Source organism: Pseudoliparis swirei, chromosome 19 (genome assembly GCF_029220125.1).
Source record: "Pseudoliparis swirei isolate HS2019 ecotype Mariana Trench chromosome 19, NWPU_hadal_v1, whole genome shotgun sequence".
Lineage (NCBI taxonomy): Eukaryota > Metazoa > Chordata > Actinopteri > Perciformes > Liparidae > Pseudoliparis > Pseudoliparis swirei.
This window is the reverse complement of record NC_079406.1, coordinates 3,405,377-3,424,952: the sequence shown is the minus strand read 5'-3', so window position 1 is coordinate 3,424,952 and position 19,576 is coordinate 3,405,377. Positions and strand designations below refer to the sequence as shown.

The 19,576-nt window shown below is 47.4% G+C and overlaps 1 protein-coding gene across 1 annotated transcript; it reads left to right on the top strand.

The window, feature by feature from the left end:
* Positions 1-210: 210 nt before the first annotated feature.
* LOC130209600 (progesterone receptor-like) lies at positions 211-11,625 on the top strand. Its single transcript, XM_056439356.1, has 9 exons — positions 211-1,482; positions 2,480-2,616; positions 2,894-3,010; positions 3,369-3,488; positions 3,566-3,772; positions 5,325-5,469; positions 7,452-7,582; positions 7,704-7,855; positions 10,324-11,625. Exons 1-9 carry the CDS (start codon positions 569-571, stop codon positions 10,486-10,488), a joined length of 2,088 nt encoding a protein of 695 aa, XP_056295331.1. The 5' UTR covers positions 211-568; the 3' UTR covers positions 10,489-11,625.
* The last annotated feature ends 7,951 nt before the right edge of the window (positions 11,626-19,576 follow it).

Below are 19,576 nucleotides of genomic sequence, written 5' to 3'. Positions count from 1 at the left end.
GCAGACTAAACTAAAACAAAATCCCATCGCAGCTGCTTTCTTAGAATAAATTACATTTCTCTCAAAACGTGTACTTTATTAAACACCAACTGCTGCCGTGTTTAGTGGATTCAGCCCAACGGAAGTATCGTTTCAGTCCAACTCGAGCTGCAGCTACCGCGTCGTGGCTGAGGAACCGTCGTCTCTCGTTTATTTTAATCCAGCTGCGTGTTCTCGCGAGACTTGTCAACGTGCCAGAGTACAAAGTCAAGTTACAGAGTTCAAACCGTTACTTGTGAGTTTTTCTTTCCCCGGTTGGCGGCTACGGGAAGTGACACCGGTTTACTTTGAAAATACAACAAGACGGGGAGGAGGGAGGGAAGGAGAGAGAGAGAGAGAGAGTTAAAGAAAAGTTATCCGCTCCTTCATTCGACGGGACGTCCCTTCTCTGAAACAACCTACCACGTTGACAAGCTGCGAATTTCATAACCGCCGAGGCACGACCGGGCGGGTGTAAAGAGTTGTTTGATTTGATCACCGCGAGCAACCTGCGCGCGGTTTGTGAAACCGTCGCGAGCGCGAGCCCCAGATGGCCTTTCGCCTCAGCATGTGCGACTTGGAGGACACGTCCAGCTCCCTCATCATGAACGAGCGCGAGCGGCTGCTGAATCCCGCGGACACCTGCGCGCGCGCGACCACGGCCGAGCTCAGCAAGGCGGTCTCGGTGTCGTTGGGTCTGGACTCGGTGTCTTCTCCGCCCAACAGCGGCGCGCACCCGTCCTCCGGCGGTGCCTACGCAGACTTCGACCCCGCGGCGGAGAGCAGCGCTCGCGCAGCACCGGAGTTGGGAGCGGCGGCGGCTACGCGGCTCGTGAACCCCCCGGAGGGTTGCGGCCGGCTGCTGCTGAGCGGCGGGAGCGCGGACCCGCGCAGGGACGACTTTGGAGACGCGTGCCACGGCGGTCAGCAGGTGAGCTGCATGGAGCTGCTCAGGTCGAGCGACGCGGACGGCGCGCAAGGCGGCGGCGGCGGCGGGACGCGCGACTCCGTGATAGCCAGATACGTCTGCAAGGAATCCAACTTGTTCATGACTCCCGCGGCGGAGCAGCTGGCCGCGCACTCTCAGATGGACGAGCTCTTACCTCTGGGACCGTCCTCCGCGTACTGCGCCGGTCCGCACCTATACCGGGACCCGCCGCAGAGCGTGTGGCGCGCGTACAGCAGCCGATCCGAGCCCGAGAGAGGCGGATCCGGCGGACGTGATTTGTTGTGTAAATACTGTAACTGTGAGCAAGCCCCGCTCGGGTCCAGACGGGAATGCCACTGCGTCTGGTACAGCAAAGGTGAGCACGGCGGCAAAGGTGGCACGCGCGCGGCGCTGGTGGCACAGGGGTACGGCCAAGTGGAAAGTTACCAATGCGCGATCCCCCAGGAGCAGTTCGCCCTGTCCGCCATCAAGACCGAGCCGTCGGTGTGGATGGATTGCTCAGATCGCAGCTTCAGGTAAAATAAATAATATACATCATATTAAATAAACGGAGTGTAATGATTTTTGGGGAGTTGGCACCAAGTCAGGAGCCACCGAAGAGCTGCACTCTTACATATTTCTTTAATCAGTAATAAAAATAAAATGCAGCTGAACTTGGCGTCATGCTTTAGTCTGTCAAGCACTATTTACAATCGGTCTAAATTAGCTTGTTATTGTTGGATTATCTCCATTTTCTCCCCCCCCCCCTAAAGTCTTATAAAAATGTTAAAACTTCATTCAATCCATTATCTTACTTTTAAAGCTGCCCCCCGTCCTTCATGTTCCTCTTATACTTTTATATCTTGAGGGATTATCGCCACTTTGAAATGAACCAACATGCAGCAGAACCTGATATTCTGTATATCTCTCATTCCCCGAGATGCCAAAAAAAATCTCATCCAGCTGCAGGAGGCAGCTGCGTCTCAGCATTCAATTATTTGTCCCCCAAACAGCCTGCATGTGCTCTCTCTCTCTATCGCTCTCTCTCTCTCTCTCTCTCTCTCTCTCTCTCTCCCGGCGGCCTTGGCCAAGTTGCGCTTCAGCATCAAAGTTCACTCTATCCCCAACTTTCCACTAATACCACATAATACACCAGTGTCACTATAAACAAGAGATACGGCACCTGCTCTGTGCCGGGAAGTTAAAAAAAGAAAACCACGTCCTGTTTTTCCACTTCCAACTCTAAATCACAGGTGTCTCTTACTTTATTGTCAAAATCTCTAAATGTAATTGGATCAGATTTAGTGAATTAGTTCCGCCTCGTCACAACAAGCGGCCGAACACCTTCGTGAGAATGCGGTGATTAAAAAGCTTCTTTTTATTGTTGTTATTACGATGCCTCTCGGGCCTATTGTTGCATTCTGGGTTATATGACTGTAACTGTGCGGTAGCTTTGGAATGCTTACATAAAAAAAGCGGCCTCATTCAAGTGTCTGTCTGTGTGTGTGTGTGTGTGTGTGTTCCCGTGTCCAGGCATGAGGACTTGTTCCCAGGTGTCTACCTGTCAGACAGGAGGGTGTGCCAGGTGTGCGGCGACGATGCCTCCGGTTGCCACTACGGAGCCGTCACCTGCGGGAGCTGCAAAGTATTCTTCAAGAGGGCTGCTGCAGGTGGGTGTGAGACACACACACGCACGCGCACACACACACATGGGGGAGTGCACACACACACACACACACACACACATTTGCTCATTACGTTGATTTGATTTCTTACGCCCACCCGTTCCTGCGAGCAGGGCACAGCGACCTGACGTTGTGAGGTCGACTCGCTTCTTATCTGTCAACACCCACATATCTCTGCTTTTTTTGGAGTGGAAGCCGAGAGACATCGTCGACGCCTTGTGTTTTGTTTCCCCCCCCCCCCCTCCCCTCCCCGTACCACCAGGTAAGCAGAACCACCTGTGTGCCAGCCGCAACGACTGCACCATCGACAAGCTGAGGAGGAAAAACTGCGCCTCGTGCCGCTTGAAGAGATGCTTCATGTCGGGAATGAGCCTGAAAGGTGAGAGGCCAGATATGCGAGTATGGCACTGTGTGTGTGTGTGTGTGTGTGTGTGTGTGTGTGTGTGTCTGTGTGTGGCGTTGGTAAAATGAGGTCAGGGCGGCTGGATGCCTTGCGTGCATCGGATGAGAACACATTCATCAAATGTTCTCGCTTCAATACAGTGTAACGAATCCGTTCCCGCAAAGGCCGAAAGAGCATTTGTCCCGGCCCGTGGGGATGGGGGACCCTTGCCACACTGGTTCTTACGATAAGGAAGTCAAGCTGTGTGTTGTGTTATAAATCAAGACAAAACAACTTGGAAATGGAAGCCTCCTTATCTCCTTTTGTTTTTGCCCCGTGTCGTCTTGTGTTCTAGGTCGCAGGCTGAAGGGAACCGGACATCCGAGGAGCGCAGAGGAGGACCAGGAGCCCGGGGAAAGGGCCCGAAGGAGAGACGTCCTCTTCGAGCCGGGCGGCGCGGCCGTCAGGGCTCAAAGTGAGGCGCGGCGGCGAGCGAAACCCGCGCCGGGAAACGACACGCGCGTGACCACGATGTGTTCTCCTCCTTCGCAGCGTCCCGGGCGCTGGCGCTCGGCATCCCCCCGACGCTGCGCTCGTGCCTCTCCCTGCTCAGCGTCCTGCAGGCCATCGAGCCGGCCGTGGTCAACGCGGGGCACGACCACGCGCAGCCCGACAGCCCCGTGTCGCTGCTCACCAGCCTCAACGAGCTGGGCGAGAGGCAGCTGGTGACCGTGGTGCGTTGGGCCAAGGCGATACCAGGTAACAGAAAGCGACCGGGCCGAGGCGCCGGCCGCGTGTGCGCGACGAGGCCGGCGTGTCGTGGATAGGGATGGGTGTCGGGTTTCTTCTTCTTTTTCTCGATACCGGTGCTAAACCGGTACTTTTAAAACGATACCGGTGGCTAAACGGTGCCGTAACCGACACTTAAAAGAAGAGGAAGCGGAAAACGACGACTGACAACGACGACATTAAAAAACACTTCGGACATATTCCCTGGAAAAGCCGTGGAGCACTCATGGAGCACTGACAAACAACGGATATCAGACGCGCTCGTAGCTCGTAGCTCGTAACTTGTAGCTCGTAGCTCGTAACTTGTAGCTCGTAGCTCGTAGCTCGTAATTCGTAGCTCGTAACTTGTAGCTCGTAGCTCGAAAATTGTAACTCGTAGCTCGTAACTCGTAGCTCGTAACTCGTAAATTGTAACTCGTAGCTCGTAACTCGTAGCGTGTAACTCGTAGCTTGTAACTCGTAGCTCGTAACTTGTAGCTCGTAGCTTGTAACTCGTAGCTCGTAACTCGTAGCTCGTAACTTGTAGCTCGTAGCTCGTAACTCGTAGCTTGTAACTCATAGCTCGTAGCTTGTAACTTGTAGCTCGTAAATTGTAACTCGTAGCTCGTAGCTCGTAACTCGTAGCTCGTAGCTCTCGCTAGCTCAGGGCTAGCGCGAGCTACGAGCCAACGCGAGCTAGCTTAAACATGGCTATAATGGCTAATGTATTATTTGTTGGCCTACTTTTATGAATGCAAGAATTGGCACCCGTTTTCGGTCCCCAACCCTAGTCCTAGATTGTTTCAGTGTCTACGGTAGCGCCAGACCAGCCGTGTGCATTGTGTGAGAAAGAAAAACAACGACAAGTTCAGACATGTTGTGTTGAGATTGGAGAACAACTGAGAGGCGACTCGAGTCGCTGGACGGCGCCGGTGGGCTCAGCGGGTCGAGCTCGATCGCTGACACTGAACCCCAAGTCGCTTCACGCGAGCAGACTGTTCCTAAATTCCTAAATGTAGGGCAGAGGTCAGATTTCCTGTAGAAAATGAAATGAAGTTTCTACTGCAGTTAAGTTCCCAGCTATTGCGCAGACGAGCTCCGCGGCCACCAGGGGGAGAAACAAAGTCTAAATATGTGTTGTCACTGTGCGAGGCCTCCACCTCTCGCTCCAGAGATAACAGGCAACGCCAGCAGGGTTTTTTAATGCCAGTTTACACTTCTCCATTTTGATCAGCCGATCCCTGTTTTGTATATCGACCACTAGAGGGCGCTAAGTTCACACTCAAGCCCAGAGTGGCAGGCTGGAAAAGTATCTGTGATGGATGTTTGTAAATTCACATTTCCACAAACATAGACCAGTCAACTTGTTTATTACTCTTGTTCTTTATTTTAAAGGAGTTGAAAATTAAATTGTGATTTTTGGTATCTGTATTTTAACACTATTCTTCCATTTATTCGGCTTTGCATCTATTAAACCCACTTGTGTTCTTTCATTCGCAGATGTTTGGGATCTTTAAATAAAAACAAGGTGTTTCTTCCACAGGTTTCCGTGACATGCATGTAGACGACCAGATGTCCGTGATTCAGTTGTCCTGGATGGGCGTGATGGTGTTCGCTCTGGGCTGGAGGTCCTACACCCTCACCAACAGCTCCATGCTGTACTTCGCTCCAGACCTGGTCTTCAATGAGTAAGTCACGGGGACTCACTTTGCACTCCATCGCCACGACTTGTATTATTGAGTTTGAATTAAACAAAAGGTTTGTTTCTCAAACGAAGAAGGTGTGTTTCGGGGTCTCGACAGCCAGAATAATCGTCGTTGACGTCGGGATATCTCACCTGTCAGCGCGAGGGCGCAGTGGAATAAGAGCTGCAGAGGAAGCGTTTGTTTTTAGTTTTTAAATCACACGACGAGGCGAGACGGTAAACAACAGGCGTTCTGCTTGTTACCGTTTCCATGGCGTCTTGATATCCACGTGGCCGCACAGGGATCAACTCGGATGATTTATTCTGTTTCATCTTCGCGAAAACAGAACCGCAGCGGCGTTGAGTCATCTCCTCTTTCCATTACACGGAAACCTCCCCTCCATCCTCCTCTTCATCCTCCTTGCCATCCTCCTCTCCATCCTCCCCTCCGTCCTCTTTAAAAACAAAAAACAAAAGATTGTTTCTGACACCTCAGCTCCTTTATTTTGTCTTTTATTCGTAATTAAAACAAGATCAACTTAACATAAGAGTTAGTGGAGCAAATCGCCCACACTTGATATCCACAAATAACACTTCCACACACAGAAACATGGAGGTGCCATCTGGAACCAAAAATGGTTCTTCAGAGTGATGCCACAGAGGAACCATTTCTGGTTCTACAAAGAACCTTTGTTCTTTAAAGAACAATTTCCTTAAAGAGTTCTTCAAAGAACCTATAAAGGTGTCTCAAAGAACCTGCAAAAAAGGGTACTTTAAGGCACCATTTCTGGTTCCATAAAGAACCTTTCAAAAAAAGGGTTCTTTAAAGAACCATTTCCTTATATTGTTCTTTAAAAAACCTATAGAGGTGTCTCAAAGAACCTTTAACAAATGGTTCTTTAAGGCACCATTTCTGGTTCCACACAGAACCTTTCAAACCAGGGTTCTTAAATAACCATTTCCTTAAATAGTTCGTCAAAGAACCTTCAAAACATGGTTCTCCAAGGCACCATTTCTGGTTCCTCAAAGAACCTTTGACAAATGGTTCTTCAAGGCACCATTTGTGGTTCCTCAAAGAACCTTTAACAAATGATTCTTTAAGGCACCATTTGTGGTTCCACAAAGAACCTTCAAAACATGGTTCTTCAAGGCACCATTTGTGGTTCCTCAAAGAACCTTTAACAAATGATTCTTTAAGGCACCATTTGTGGTTCCACAAAGAACCTTAAAAACATGGTTCTTAAAGGCACCATTTGTGGTTCCACAAAGAACCTTTCAAACCAGGGTTCTTGAAAGAACCATGTCCTTAAAGAGTTCTTCAAAGAACCTATAAAGGTGTCTCAAAGAACCTTTAAAGAATGGTTCCTCAAGGCACCATTTATGGTTCCTCAAAGAACCTTTCAAACCAGGGTTCTTGAAAGAACCATGTCCTTAAAGAGTTCTTCAAAGATCCTATCACGATGCCTCAATTGAAAAAATGATTCCTCAGTAGGCGACGGTTCTTCGTAGAACTACAAAGCCTTTTTAAGAACCATTATTTTCCCGTGTGCCTCTTATCAGTGAATAGTTTCCCGTGTGGAAGTCGGGTTCCGCTCTGAGCGCCGGCCCCGGGGCCTTCGGAGCGGCCCCCACTCGGCAGGCGTTTCTCGCGATATTAGCAGAACCCTGGTTCCCTGTGAATTAGACCTCTGCCAGTCCTCCGACCCGCATGGTAATGGGTACGCCTGCCCTCGCCGCTGACCCTCATTTCTCTCTGCCTCTCCCGTTGTTCCCTTTTTCCCATTATCCTCCTCCACTCATTTCTTCTGACCCCTGCAGCTTTTTTCTCTCTCCTCTTTTTCACTTCTGCCTCCTGTTAATTGTCTTCGTCCTCTTCTGTACTTCTCTGCGCCTGACCCTCTCTCCTCCTTATGTCGCACTCGGTGCTCCTACTTCTGATCTCACAGTGTGTATTTTTTCTCCTCCTCCTCCTCCTCCTCCTCACAGCCAACGGATGCAAGTGTCCAGTATGTATGAACACTGTGTGAGGATGAGGCTGCTCTCCCAGAGGTTCTGCATGCTGAAGGTCACCCAGGAGGAGTTCCTCTGCATGAAGGCCCTGGTCCTCTTCAGCATCAGTGAGTCTGAAACAATCAATTTAATCTGCGAGCCGAAAAATAAGCGTTCTGGGAGTCGATGGGGTGGATAAAGTCCGGGAGAGAGATGGTTGTGCGTGTGCTCCGGCTTTTGTGCTCACAGTGCCGGTGGAGGGCCTGAAGAACCAGCGGTGTTTTGATGACCTGCGGACCTCCTACATCAAGGAGCTGGACCGCGTGGCCAGCCGCTGCGGAGAGACCACCCGCACGCAGCGACTGTTCCAGCTCACGCAGCTGCTGGACTCCCTCCAGTCGGTAATGGACACAATCCGCCTTCATATACGAGAAAACGAGACTTCAGTTTCGCGCCGCTGGTGCAAAGTGCAACGAATCTGAATTTGAACCCAAAACGATCCACTGCGTTAACTTCTGAACTCACTGGAGCGCGTCGAGGTTTCGTCACGTCGCGGCTGGTTGACTCCAAACGGAGACGGATCAGGTATTACATTCAGGATCGGAGAACTTCAGATAGGTCGACGCGAGCGATGACATCATCCCGACGACTGTAAATCCTTCTCGACCTGCCGGTACACACACCCCCCCCTTGGTTTTGTGCACAAATTCCCAGCCAACGCATTCCGAATGGTCACGTGACGGCCGAAGCTTCATATATCAGGAGGGGGAACACGCTGAGTAACCCTCTAGTGGGAGCGTTGCTGCCTCAAGAATAACCGTCGAGCCCCAGAAGGAGTCGACACACGAGTCCACGACGCAGCGCACCCCCCACACCTCGTCCCAGTCCGTATCGTTTAGCACTCCCACACTAACCTATGCACCGTATTGACAGGAAACGGCGAAGCAGATCATATCTGCAGATGCATATCTGACGCGTGCCGTAAAACGACCAGGAGAGGGGGGAGGCGTTTTAATATTTGTTTTTTGGAGATGGACAGCGCCGCAATGTGATCTCGGGACGGATTACTTTGAAGAGGGAGAGACGGAATTTTATTTGTCCAAATAAAAAAAACTTGGAGCAAACTAAAAGCAATAAAAAGAAAAGGCGAAAGATTAACCAAGTTGTTGTCTTTGGGAATAAGAGTATTAATAATTTACTCGTCTGTTATTCATCTGTCGGAAAGATTTAACGCTTTACAAACGTGTTTGATGGTAAAGTGCAAAACAAAAGCCGAAAATCATAAGGAATCTGTGACATATCGTGTACATATATATTGTTTTACTATTCCTGAATTTGACATTTAAATATATATTTTTAAATAATTAGAATTTTTTTTAAATAAACATAGTTTTTAAAACTAAAAGCTCCCGGTTTAATTTCACAGTGACTCTATGTGAAATTTAAAAAAATTCACAAGAAATGTTTTTTATCATCCATGCACCGTACGATTTTATTTATTTTTCACCCTGCGTCATGCTTCATGTAGCCGAGACCAACAAAGTCAGTAAAACCTGAACAAAAGCATCGTCTGAGACGTGTTTGTAATTCCCCAAAACCCCCCCAAAAAGCCTAAAGTCATAAGAAATCCGTGACATAATCTGTACATATATATTGTCGTCCTTTTCCTACATTTTTCATTAAATTTATTTTAAATAATAATATTTTTTTCTGGCCTGCATTCAAAACTTCTCTTAAAATAAACCCGTTTTTTAAACTAAAAGCTCCATGTCTAATTTAAAGGCGACTATACGTCTTCATAAGTGTGACCAAATAAATAAATGGTCACAATAAAAATGTTTTTTATCATCCACGGTATGATTTTAGTTTTTTTCCACCCTGCTTCATGCACAGATGTAGCCGAGGCCACAAAGTCGGTCAAAGAATCGTTTGAGACGTGTTTGTTATTCCCATAAACCGTGCTTACATGGATATGAAATAATTTTTTAAACGTTGTCAATTTACAATATTATCCACTAGAGGGCGCCGAGCGACTGCTTCTTCCTCCTTTTTTTACTGCAACTTGAACTTTTAACAGAGTTCATATATGATCATAGAAAACCTGGAAAAGTCATGGAATTTAAAAATGTTTATTTCCAGACTTGGAAAAGTCCTTTAAAAAAAATTAAATTACAAAAATTGTGAAAAAAGTAATGGAAATGTTATATTCACATGTTCATTTACGCTGAGTTTGAAATAATAATAATAGGTTTTTTAAAAGAAAGACCCTCAAAATATATAAAAGCCCACATTCGCTCTCAAAACACACCTTAAGTGAAAAGTTTGGTGGCCATAGCAACAGCGGCTCAGGGATAATCCACTATCATGTATGCACCGAGATCTCACTAAATGTTTAGTCATGGAAATGTGGTTTAAAGTCCTAAAAAAGTCATGGAAATACTAATACTAACTATTAAAAAAAAGAGAACCCAGTAGTTGGGGCGTAACCAGCTGGAAAAGTTCCCCCCCCGACCGAGAGCCGAGCTGCCGGCACGTCTCCCTCTGTGGATTCACTCTTAAAGGCTCAGAGCTCTGTCAGCGTCCCGCTCATCATCTCCAGATCTCTGCTAACGGCGCCCGAGCTCCGGGGCGGCCGGGGACCCGTCTGGCAGCCAGAACCCGGAGTTGATCGGGGGACTTTACCTTTTTTTTCGGGCTTAAGAGTGTCGCGTCGAGCGTCGCCTTTTTTAAAAATCGCCTCCTAAAGCCGCCGTCGAGAAGACGTCGCTTGCCGTTTCCTCTTTAATCTGCTTTCTTTGTTCTTTCTTTTGCAGAAACGTCCGCTAATAACCTCTCTCTCTCTCCATCTCTCCCTCTCTCTCCCCCTCAGATCGTGAGGAAGCTGCACCAGTTCACCTACGACCTGTTCCTCCAAGCTCAGTCGCTGCAGACGCGCGTCAACTTCCCGGAGATGATCTCCGAGATCGTCAGCGTCCACGTGCCCAAGATCCTCTCGGGCCTGGTCAAGCCCATCCTGTTCCACAACGTGGCCTGATAAGAAAGTAAAAAAAAAAAAAGGAGAGCCCGACACCCCCCACCCACGTAGAATCCCCCCCGCCCCCGCCCACGTCGTCGCCCCTATGCGTCGCCTCGACGGTTTGCGCGGTTGTTTTTTTCACGAGGGTGAAGTGAACCGGTGGAGCGCGGGTGAAGCGATGAAGGGCATAAAGCGCATTCCTCCAGTCTAATTGCATCCACTTTGTTCTTCTTACTGCCTGCTAGCTGTATCTCTCTCTCTCTCTCTCTCTCTCTCTCTCTCACACACACACACACACATTCACACACGACACATGTTTTTCTGGAGCCAATTTAAAGAAACACGCATTCCTTCACACAGGGCTCACGAAAGGCCTCGCCGCCTCGCCGCCGGTAGACGTCTTTGTATTTTAAAAAAGCCGACAACGTGCGGATATGTTTTATTTCGGGGAGGCGAGCCGGCGGCGAGAACGAGCCGCCGAGGTCCGCCGCGTCGCTTGTGTCCGTGCGTGCGGTGGCTTTTTTGACATTTTGCGCTGGCTTTCTTCTTCGAACAATGGATGTTGTGTGTGCGCGCCCCGAGGTGAGCCGGGTTTGATTGACAGCTAATAAGCGGCGGCGGCGGCGGTGCGTGCTAAGACGCAAGTCCGTCTCGCCCGAAATACGAGGACGGGCCCTTTTCGATGAGCCGTTTCCGATCCGCCGGCGGAGGGGTCACAGGGGTCACGAGCCGAAAAGATACGCTTTTAAAAACCTGCGAGTTACCGCCGTTGATGACAATTCCACTTGTGTATTTAAGAATTTTTTCTAATATTAAAAGGTCAAACTGAAGAGAAAATAATTGTACGAAATACCTTTTAACTGTGGCGCATTTTTTTTTTCCCTGCCGTGTGTGTGTGTGTGTACTTTTGCGTGTTTTTTGAATGCCAAACATTATTATGAGTAAAGAATAATAATTCCAGGACAAAACATTTCATACCGTTTGTGACTTTTTCTACAGTTTCTTAAACTAAGTGTTGCTCGCTGAAGTGCTTTTGTCGTGTGTCGCCTCGCAGCTCCTCGACGTGTTTGACAAAACGGGAAAAAGGTCCCGCCAAGAATCCGCTAATTGTGTTGCCTCGGCAACGGCTCGTTGTGTAATAAAAAGTGAAGCATGGAGTGTGTGTCTGTTTGTCAGGAATGAGCGAGCAGGTACACACACACCTCTGTCTGGGTCTCTTTGGAGCGCATGTCGTGCAACTGTTGTTTACTTCAGTCGGCTACACGCCGCCTAGTGGCGGGCTTTGTTATTACAGGGTTTCTACGGTCATGGAAACAACCTGGAAAAGTCATGGAATTTTTTTTTAATGTTTATTTCCAGGCTTGGAAAAAGTCCTTGAAAGAAAATTAAATCACAAAAGTTTTTGGAAAATTCCTGGAAATGTGTTATTTTCATATGTCCATTCACGCAGTTTGATTTAAAAGAATAAACATTTATATAAATATGTATTCTTTTAATCAAACAATTGTCTCATTCATTTCTGTCCTTTAAGGTATTTACTCATGTATACACCGAGATTTCACAAAATGTTTGGTCATAGAAATTTGGTTTAAAGTCATGGAAAGGTCATGGAGGTCAACATTTGTGTGAACCCTGTTATTAGAAACACATCAGAAGCCTCTCTTTCTCTCTCTCTCTCTCTGATGCATTGCACGCCCCCCCCCCCCCCCCCCCCAGGACTGTCCCAGTCTCCACCCGGCCAGCCAGGTAATAGATCACATCATGTCCCGGTCTGAGAGGAGGTCTACGGGGTCAGATCAGTCTCAATCATTGCAAATCCACACAGAGAAACTAAAAAAATGCAAACACAAAGATTCACAAAATGCCCACAGAACAATTCACAAATATATTCCATTTACAAATGCAAAGACGGAAAGATTTACGAATAAATTAGACTCACAAATGCACGCAGTTGAAAATGAGGGCGACGTCTGATTGGCTTACAGATGTCTCTGTGTGTGTGCATTTGCAATGAGTGAGACTGATCTGACCCGAGAGGAGGGAAGCCTGCAGGAGGCGGCCATGTCTGCAGACCCGACGCCACCAAGAGGCCGCAAACCACGAGGGGCTTTACCGCCCCCTAGTGGCCGCGGAGGAGCATGCAGCAGCGTGGGGACAACATCTGCTGGATGCGTTGACATTTGCTTCATAATGTAATTGGACACGGATTCACGCAACGTCTGAACGGGGTTATGGTTAAATGGTCGGAGTCACGAGAGCGGAGGTCACGTGACAATAAAGTGTGTGTTGGGTAATCAAGAGGCACAGCGAGGGATTAAATAGTGGAAATTTAATTAGATTATTTGGAAGTAAAACCTGATGAGAATATTATAAATACTGTAATCAGAATGTTTTTTGTATCTTAATTATTTAGAAAAATATAATAATATTTTACAGCATGGAATACATTTAAAAGCTTTATATTTTTTATTTGTACACGCTGCATTTAAAAGCCCCAAAAAGCAGTCTTCATCTAATTGTTTTTATCGTATTCATAGAGAAATATAACAACAGTCTTCTTTAAAAGCTGGGGTTTTATTTTTACACGCTGCATTTAAAAGCACTCTTCCCGTTTTTTTTTTACCCCCGCTGCCATTTTAACTCCCGCTTCCCGAACGACCTTCTTTTTAAAAAAGCATTTGTTCCCTCTCGTAAATGAATCGGAGCCGAACGACGCCGAAGCTGAAATATCACTTATTTCTAAATATATTCCCCGTGACAAAAAGTCTCCTTGTTTTCCCTTTTAAGGCGTCTCGTAGATTAAAAAATACTAATAATGTACGTACGCCTCGTCGCCGTCGACATTTTGAACTTTGATTTCTGTGTCCCCCCCCCCCCCTCTCTCTCTCTCTGCTCTGCATCAATATTACATCCCCGCTCGACCAGAAGAGGGATTTTTCGGCAACCGCAGAAATCCCAAACACACACTGGCCACGAAACAACAAAAAGCACCAAACTATTTCCTCATGTGGAGATTAAGGACGGAGGCCACCGAACTTGGAGAACTTTTGGGGGGGGGGGGGGCGGGGGGGACGAGAAAAACACAAAAAGAGAACAACTAAAAAATAAAAAATCACTTGACAACGAAACTCACCGAACACCCGATATATACAGGACTGTCTCAGAAAATTAGAATATTGTGATAAAGTTCTTTATTTTCTGTAATGCAATTAAAAAAACAAAAATGTCATGCATTCTGGATTCATTACAAATCAACTGAAATATTGCATCCTATCTCATAAAATTTTAATATTTCCTCAGACCAAGTAAAAAAAAAGATTTATAACAGCTGAGTGTTTGTCAAGGCTCAGGAAACCCTTGCAGGTGTTTCGAGTTAATTAGACAATTCAAGTGATTTGTTTAATACCCTACTAGTATACTTTTTCATGATATTCTAATATTTAGAGATAGGATATTTGAGTTTTCTTAAGCTGTAAGCCATAATCAGCAATATTAAAAGAATAAAAGGCTTGCAATATTTCAGTTGATTTGTAATGAATCCAGAATGCATGACATTTTTGTTTTTTTAATTGCATTACAGAAAATAAAGAACTTCATCACAATATTCTAATTTTCTGAGACAGTCCTGTATATATATTTTTCCCGCTCCCGTGGAAATGCGGTCGACACAAGGGCCCTCGATACTCCTTTACATAAACCTTGCATAAAACTGCAGCGATGATGTCTTTAACACCAGGTTACCGCAACTCACGGCTACGATGACCGGGTAACAATTAGATGGCAAAGGGCCGGTAAGGTGACACCCCCGAATGGGTCGTTCCTGCGGCCCGTCTAATGGAGGGCCATTCCTGACCCGAAGCACCAGTCCATTAACAACCAATTAACTTCCTATTAATATTTTACCAGACGGGGGCCTCTCTTCCTGACGTGTTTTTAAGGAGCTTTTCCCAGGAGTGTTTGAACATGAGCAGCTTTTAGCGCAGCATAAAGAGGCCAGTGTAATGGACGGAGGGAGGAGGAGAGGCAACCCGATAGCACTGAGAGCCGAGGAGAGGAGGAGGAGGAGAGGAGGAGAGGAGGAGACAGACTCCTGCAGCTGGCCGTGGGGCCGAGCCGGTGCCCGAGACCCGGGACACACACACACACACACACACGCAGACACGCACACACACACACACACGGGGGTGAGGATCCATGATCTTATGGCCATGACACGAGTATACGGCCTTGTGCCGCGAGTGCAATTGTAGTTGTTTGTTTTTTATTTTAAAGATGACAGTAAAGAAATGAAGGGAGAGAGAGAGAGAGAGACTAAGAATGGAGAAGGAAACACAGCCCACCTTGTTGCACCATATGTCCTATCATGCCACAACCTGAGTGACCAACACACACACTCACACACACGCACACGCACACTTACACGCACGCACACACACATCTTTTACTTGTACTTTCTTTCAATGTAGTTATTTCTGTCGTATTATTATTATCCGAATGAAGATACACACACACACACACACGCACAAGTGTACCTTCTTTCAACATAGTTTTTTACGTCTTATTATTATTATCCATATGAATGAAGACACACACACACTCACACTCATACTCACACACACACACAAGTGTACTTTCTTTCAACATAGTTTTTTACGTCTTATTATTATTATCCATATGAATGAAGACACACACACACACTCACACTCACACACACACTCACACTCACACAAGTGTACTTTCTTTCAACATAGTTTTTTACGTCTTATTATTATTATCCATATAAATTGTCTATTATTTGTTGTGTTGCGGTGTCTTGATGAGTTGGCAAAATTGTTTATTGCAACATTCAGGAGAATAAAGCATATTGAACTGAAAAGACTGAGAGAGAGAGAGAGAGAGGGGGAGAGAGAGAGAGAGAGAGGTGTATGACATCCAACAAAAAAAAAGGTCCAAAGGCCGTAATCAGAGCCGGGCCGCTGCAGCTTTACGGCCTGCCTTGTAACCTTTTGGCAATACCGAAGCGCTCAGGGGGCAATCGTGTGTTATTTTTTTCTTCCAGAGAGTCAAAGATGTTCCTGATTACTCGTCCGTCTCGTGTTTGCTCACAGTCGCCGCTGAGTGGCAGTTTGGCCTCCAGGTTCCCCGAGAAGAGAAAATAAAGTCTTCAACAAAAAACAAAAAACAGGAATATCCACCTTTGCTCCCGATCTGCCCCGAAGCCGCGAGGCTTTGTGCTGCGTCGGGCTGGTTTGGCTGGACATCTAGAGCCAGCGGAGGGAAACTCCCCGACTTAAGACAAGAAGAAGGAGAGAGGCAGAAAGAGAGAGAGAGAGAGGCCATTATGACTGCAGCCCGTGGCTACTCCCAACGGATAAGGCATTTGTCTTCACTTGAAAGTATGATTTATTTTTCCACCAGTCAGACGGGTTATGTTTGTCACCGCACACTGAAAGGACTTTTTGGGAAATAGCAGCAGAGGCAGAAATGGAAACAAAAAGAAATAATATGTGTAAAAAAAAAAGGATCCAGTGTGTTTCAATAATGCACTGTGAGCGGTTTCAAAGACTTCCCCCTCTCCGGTTACCTCGTTTCAGATCACTTTCAGTCTTCATTAACTTTAGTTAATCATACTAAACCTTGTCTCCTAATTTATCAGTGCGTGTGTGCGTGTGTGTGCGTGTCTGTGTGTGTCGATGATTAGGAGAAAGAGGGGAATGTGGGAGGAGGAGTAGGAGGGGGGGGGTGGAGATGTGGTTGTATCAGGTTCCCTCCACTGGGTGTAGATGTGGTCTTAGATTTCTCTCTGGGCTGCTGATTAACTGTGTGCGCGCGCGCGAGAGCGAGGGAGAGAGAGCTGCAGGGAGAGCACCGAGGAGGAAGAGGAACTTCAGCTTTAATTTCCCCAGCTCCAGATATTACACCCCCGCGCGCTCTGTTTTTATTGGAACGGAGAGCCGAACACACCAAGTGTTTATGAAGCATTACACAAGGAGGAGGAGGAGGAGGAACTCGAGGCTGGAATTGTAAATCCATACATTTGGGTCTCCGTCTCCCCCGAGCGGGATTAATCCTTTCATGTCGGATTTCGTGGTTTTTTTTGTTATATTATTATTTGTTTATGAAAGACCCGAAAAGTGTTGCGTGTTTATTATCCTCCGACGAGGATGGAGAAAACTGGAGGGGGAGAAGGGCGCACATGCGTGGTAAAGGGGGAGTAATATTGGGGGGGGGGGGTGAACAGGAGGAAGGAATTATTGCGCATTACCCCTAATGGTCGTTGTGAACAAACGGAGACCACATTACTTTCTATTAACTCGGCTTTTGTCGTCAGCGCGCTGGTAATGATGCACCGTGTGTGTGTGTGTGTGTGTGTGTGTTTGGGGGGGAGGGGGGTCTCCAGGACAACACGTGCTCTGTGCGTGTCATTATTTTCAGGGAAGTGTTGACGGTCTATATACCTGGAGACGCATTAGCTTGGCTCTAATTCGAGTCAATAATATTCCGGGTTGAAGCCGATGGAGATCATTTGTTGTTGTTGTTGTTGTTGTTGTTGTTGTCTTCCGGACCTTCTCGGTATCTCGTCCTCCTTCTGGGTTTCCACCTTTGGCCGTTGCTTCTTCCTCTCCTTTGTCTTGTTCTTATATCTGTGACACGACCACAGTATCTGCCCATGGCACACACACACACACACACACACACACACACACACACATGCACATACAGTGTCCAAGAAACAGATATTATAATATTTAACAACCTGAATAATGAAACAATATAGGCCTACTTAAAAAACCCGAAATATTAATATTAAATAAATAGCTCCAACAGTATCAGTTTTCTTTGTAAAATGTAATGAAGTAAAAGTGAAAGTCAACAGAAATAAAAAAAGTAAAGTGGACATCCCCAAAAACTGCTTAAGTTCAGTAACGTTACGAAACACCACGGGTCAGAACCAATTCAGAACCGATCCTTAGCGACGCATTACGATATTACAACGTGTGTGTTTCCCCCCCGACGCTCTGCTCGTACCTCCAGACTTTGAGTGAGGCCTTAGATTTCTGTGGCCGTGCTTATGGAGCCCCCTTGGGGCAGGCACATCTTCAGTTCGGGAAACGCACACACACACATACACACATAATTATATTGTCTCTTCTCTCCTTTCCTTTTCCTCTAAATATTATACTTCCAGTTGTAGCCTCAGGCACCGATTCTGTCTCATACTGGGAAGGTCAAAACACACACACACACACACACACACACACACACATGGATTTCAAATATCTCTCTATCGGACCCTCTGAGGATCAGATTGTTTTACGGGAAATCGTGTCACAGGTCAAATGATTGAATTATTAATGCAAGCGGCGCAATAACAAGCGGCCGCTCGTCTGTTGTGATTCCGACGGGATATTCTCAGCCCCCCCCCCCCTCCCTTTTTCCTCCACCTAATTAGACACCACCATGTTACGATCCAAATCCAATAATGCAGACTCGGCACTCCCCCCGCCCCCCCCCCCCATTGTTTCATCGGCGGCCTCCACGCCGGAGAGTCTCTCAGAGTCCGTGGAGCCACATCGACTGCCGAGCCACATTTTCCAAGGCCGAGCCGATACATTTTCATCAAAACAGTCACGGGGAAGTAATTCTCAATCATATGGAGAGTGTGTGCATATATCCTCTGTGTGTGTGTGTGTGTGTGTGAAGTGCATTCCTGACAAAACTGTAGTCTTTGCTCCTTTTCACACGCGCCAAATATGGTTTCCGTGCATGGCTATAAATCAACGGAGCGGATCTGAAGCGCGTTCGCCGACCCGCGTCGTGGATCTGAGAGCACGAGACAATCTGCATGTGTGAAGAGCCCTCGCTCACCGCATACAACACACACACACACACACACACACGTGAGATGTGTTGTTTCGTGGTGTTTTCAGAGACCAGCACCAGAGAGGACCAGAGTTCTCCTTCGGTCCCCCAAGGGCCCGGTTCTCACACAGCCGGCGGTGGAAAAAGTGTGTTGTTGTAAAAGAAGAACACAAAGAAATAGCCCCGCTGATGGATTCTTGACCCCCGAGTATTTCAAGGTCTGTTTTGAGAATGACCGTATAGCAACATGGGTAGGGGGGGGAAAGTGTGGGGGGGGGGGCACGTAAGGTCACCCCACCCCCCATTTTTGACGTTTTCTCATCATCCCTCAGTGCCAGAAAACACAACTCCTTTTCTGGACATCCTGAACGCGGCGCGCCGGACACACGGGCCGACGACTTCACCGAGGAGGCGGAAATCAAAGCGGGTTCGTGTTAATGCAGCTGCTGAACGCGGACCATCAGGAGCAGTCGCTCCCCTTCTGTGTTTCCACATCTTTGCACTCGCCTTTTCTTTCTTTTTTTAATCGTCCCTCCTCGTCTGTATTTAAAAATATAGAAAAACTGAGCCATGTTGGCCCTGAACATTTAATGAAGACGTTTCTCTTGCACTCAGCTCGGAAGGGGATGTCGTATCGAGAAAGAGGGAAAGAAATTGCAGTGGGTGGTGTTTTCTTGAAGGGGGGGGGGGGGGGGTTGTGTGCGCGCCGCCTTGTCGAGCTTGTTTGCGTCATCGTGCGTTCTCATTACGGCGAAACAGAAGTTTCCCATCTGGAGAAGCAAAGTCTTCCTCTTAACGATCCACTCTCCTCCCGAACCCAACCCCCAGTGGGCATCCTCCGAGCCCGGAACGAGCTGGAAGACAAAAAAAGCGCCATGTGTAAAGTGTTCTTTCCCCCCCCCCCCACACCCCCCTGCTCCTCCCTCCAGCCCCCTTTTGTGGGAAATAGAAAACAAAAAGACGACACGTGTAATTACGGCTTGACTAAAGCGTAAACACACCTCGGAGGGGGTGATTTCAACTTTCCCCACCGCTCCGTCTCACAGGCAGATACGTGGACGTGCATATGTGCTCATGCAGGGGCGTCGTTAGGCCTAGTCCAGGGGGGGGGGGGGGGGCTCCGTAAATAATGCACAGAGTGAACTTGCAAGTCCAGGTAGTTACAGAATGTGGATTTCGGTATAGTGCTTACATTTAGCTTTACTTGAGGCAAATGAAAGGGAAAAACTAAATGTTAGAAACT

Excerpts from the sequence above, each read along its gene's own strand:
- LOC130209600 (XM_056439356.1), top strand. The coding sequence starts at position 569 with ATGGCCTTTCGCCTCAGCATGTGCGACTTGGAGGACACGTCCAGCTCC. Across the intron at positions 2,617-2,893 it reads CTTCAAGAGGGCTGCTGCAG|GTAAGCAGAACCACCTGTGT; the intron begins GTGGGTGTGAGA and ends CCGTACCACCAG. Across the intron at positions 3,773-5,324 it reads TTGGGCCAAGGCGATACCAG|GTTTCCGTGACATGCATGTA; the intron begins GTAACAGAAAGC and ends TTTCTTCCACAG.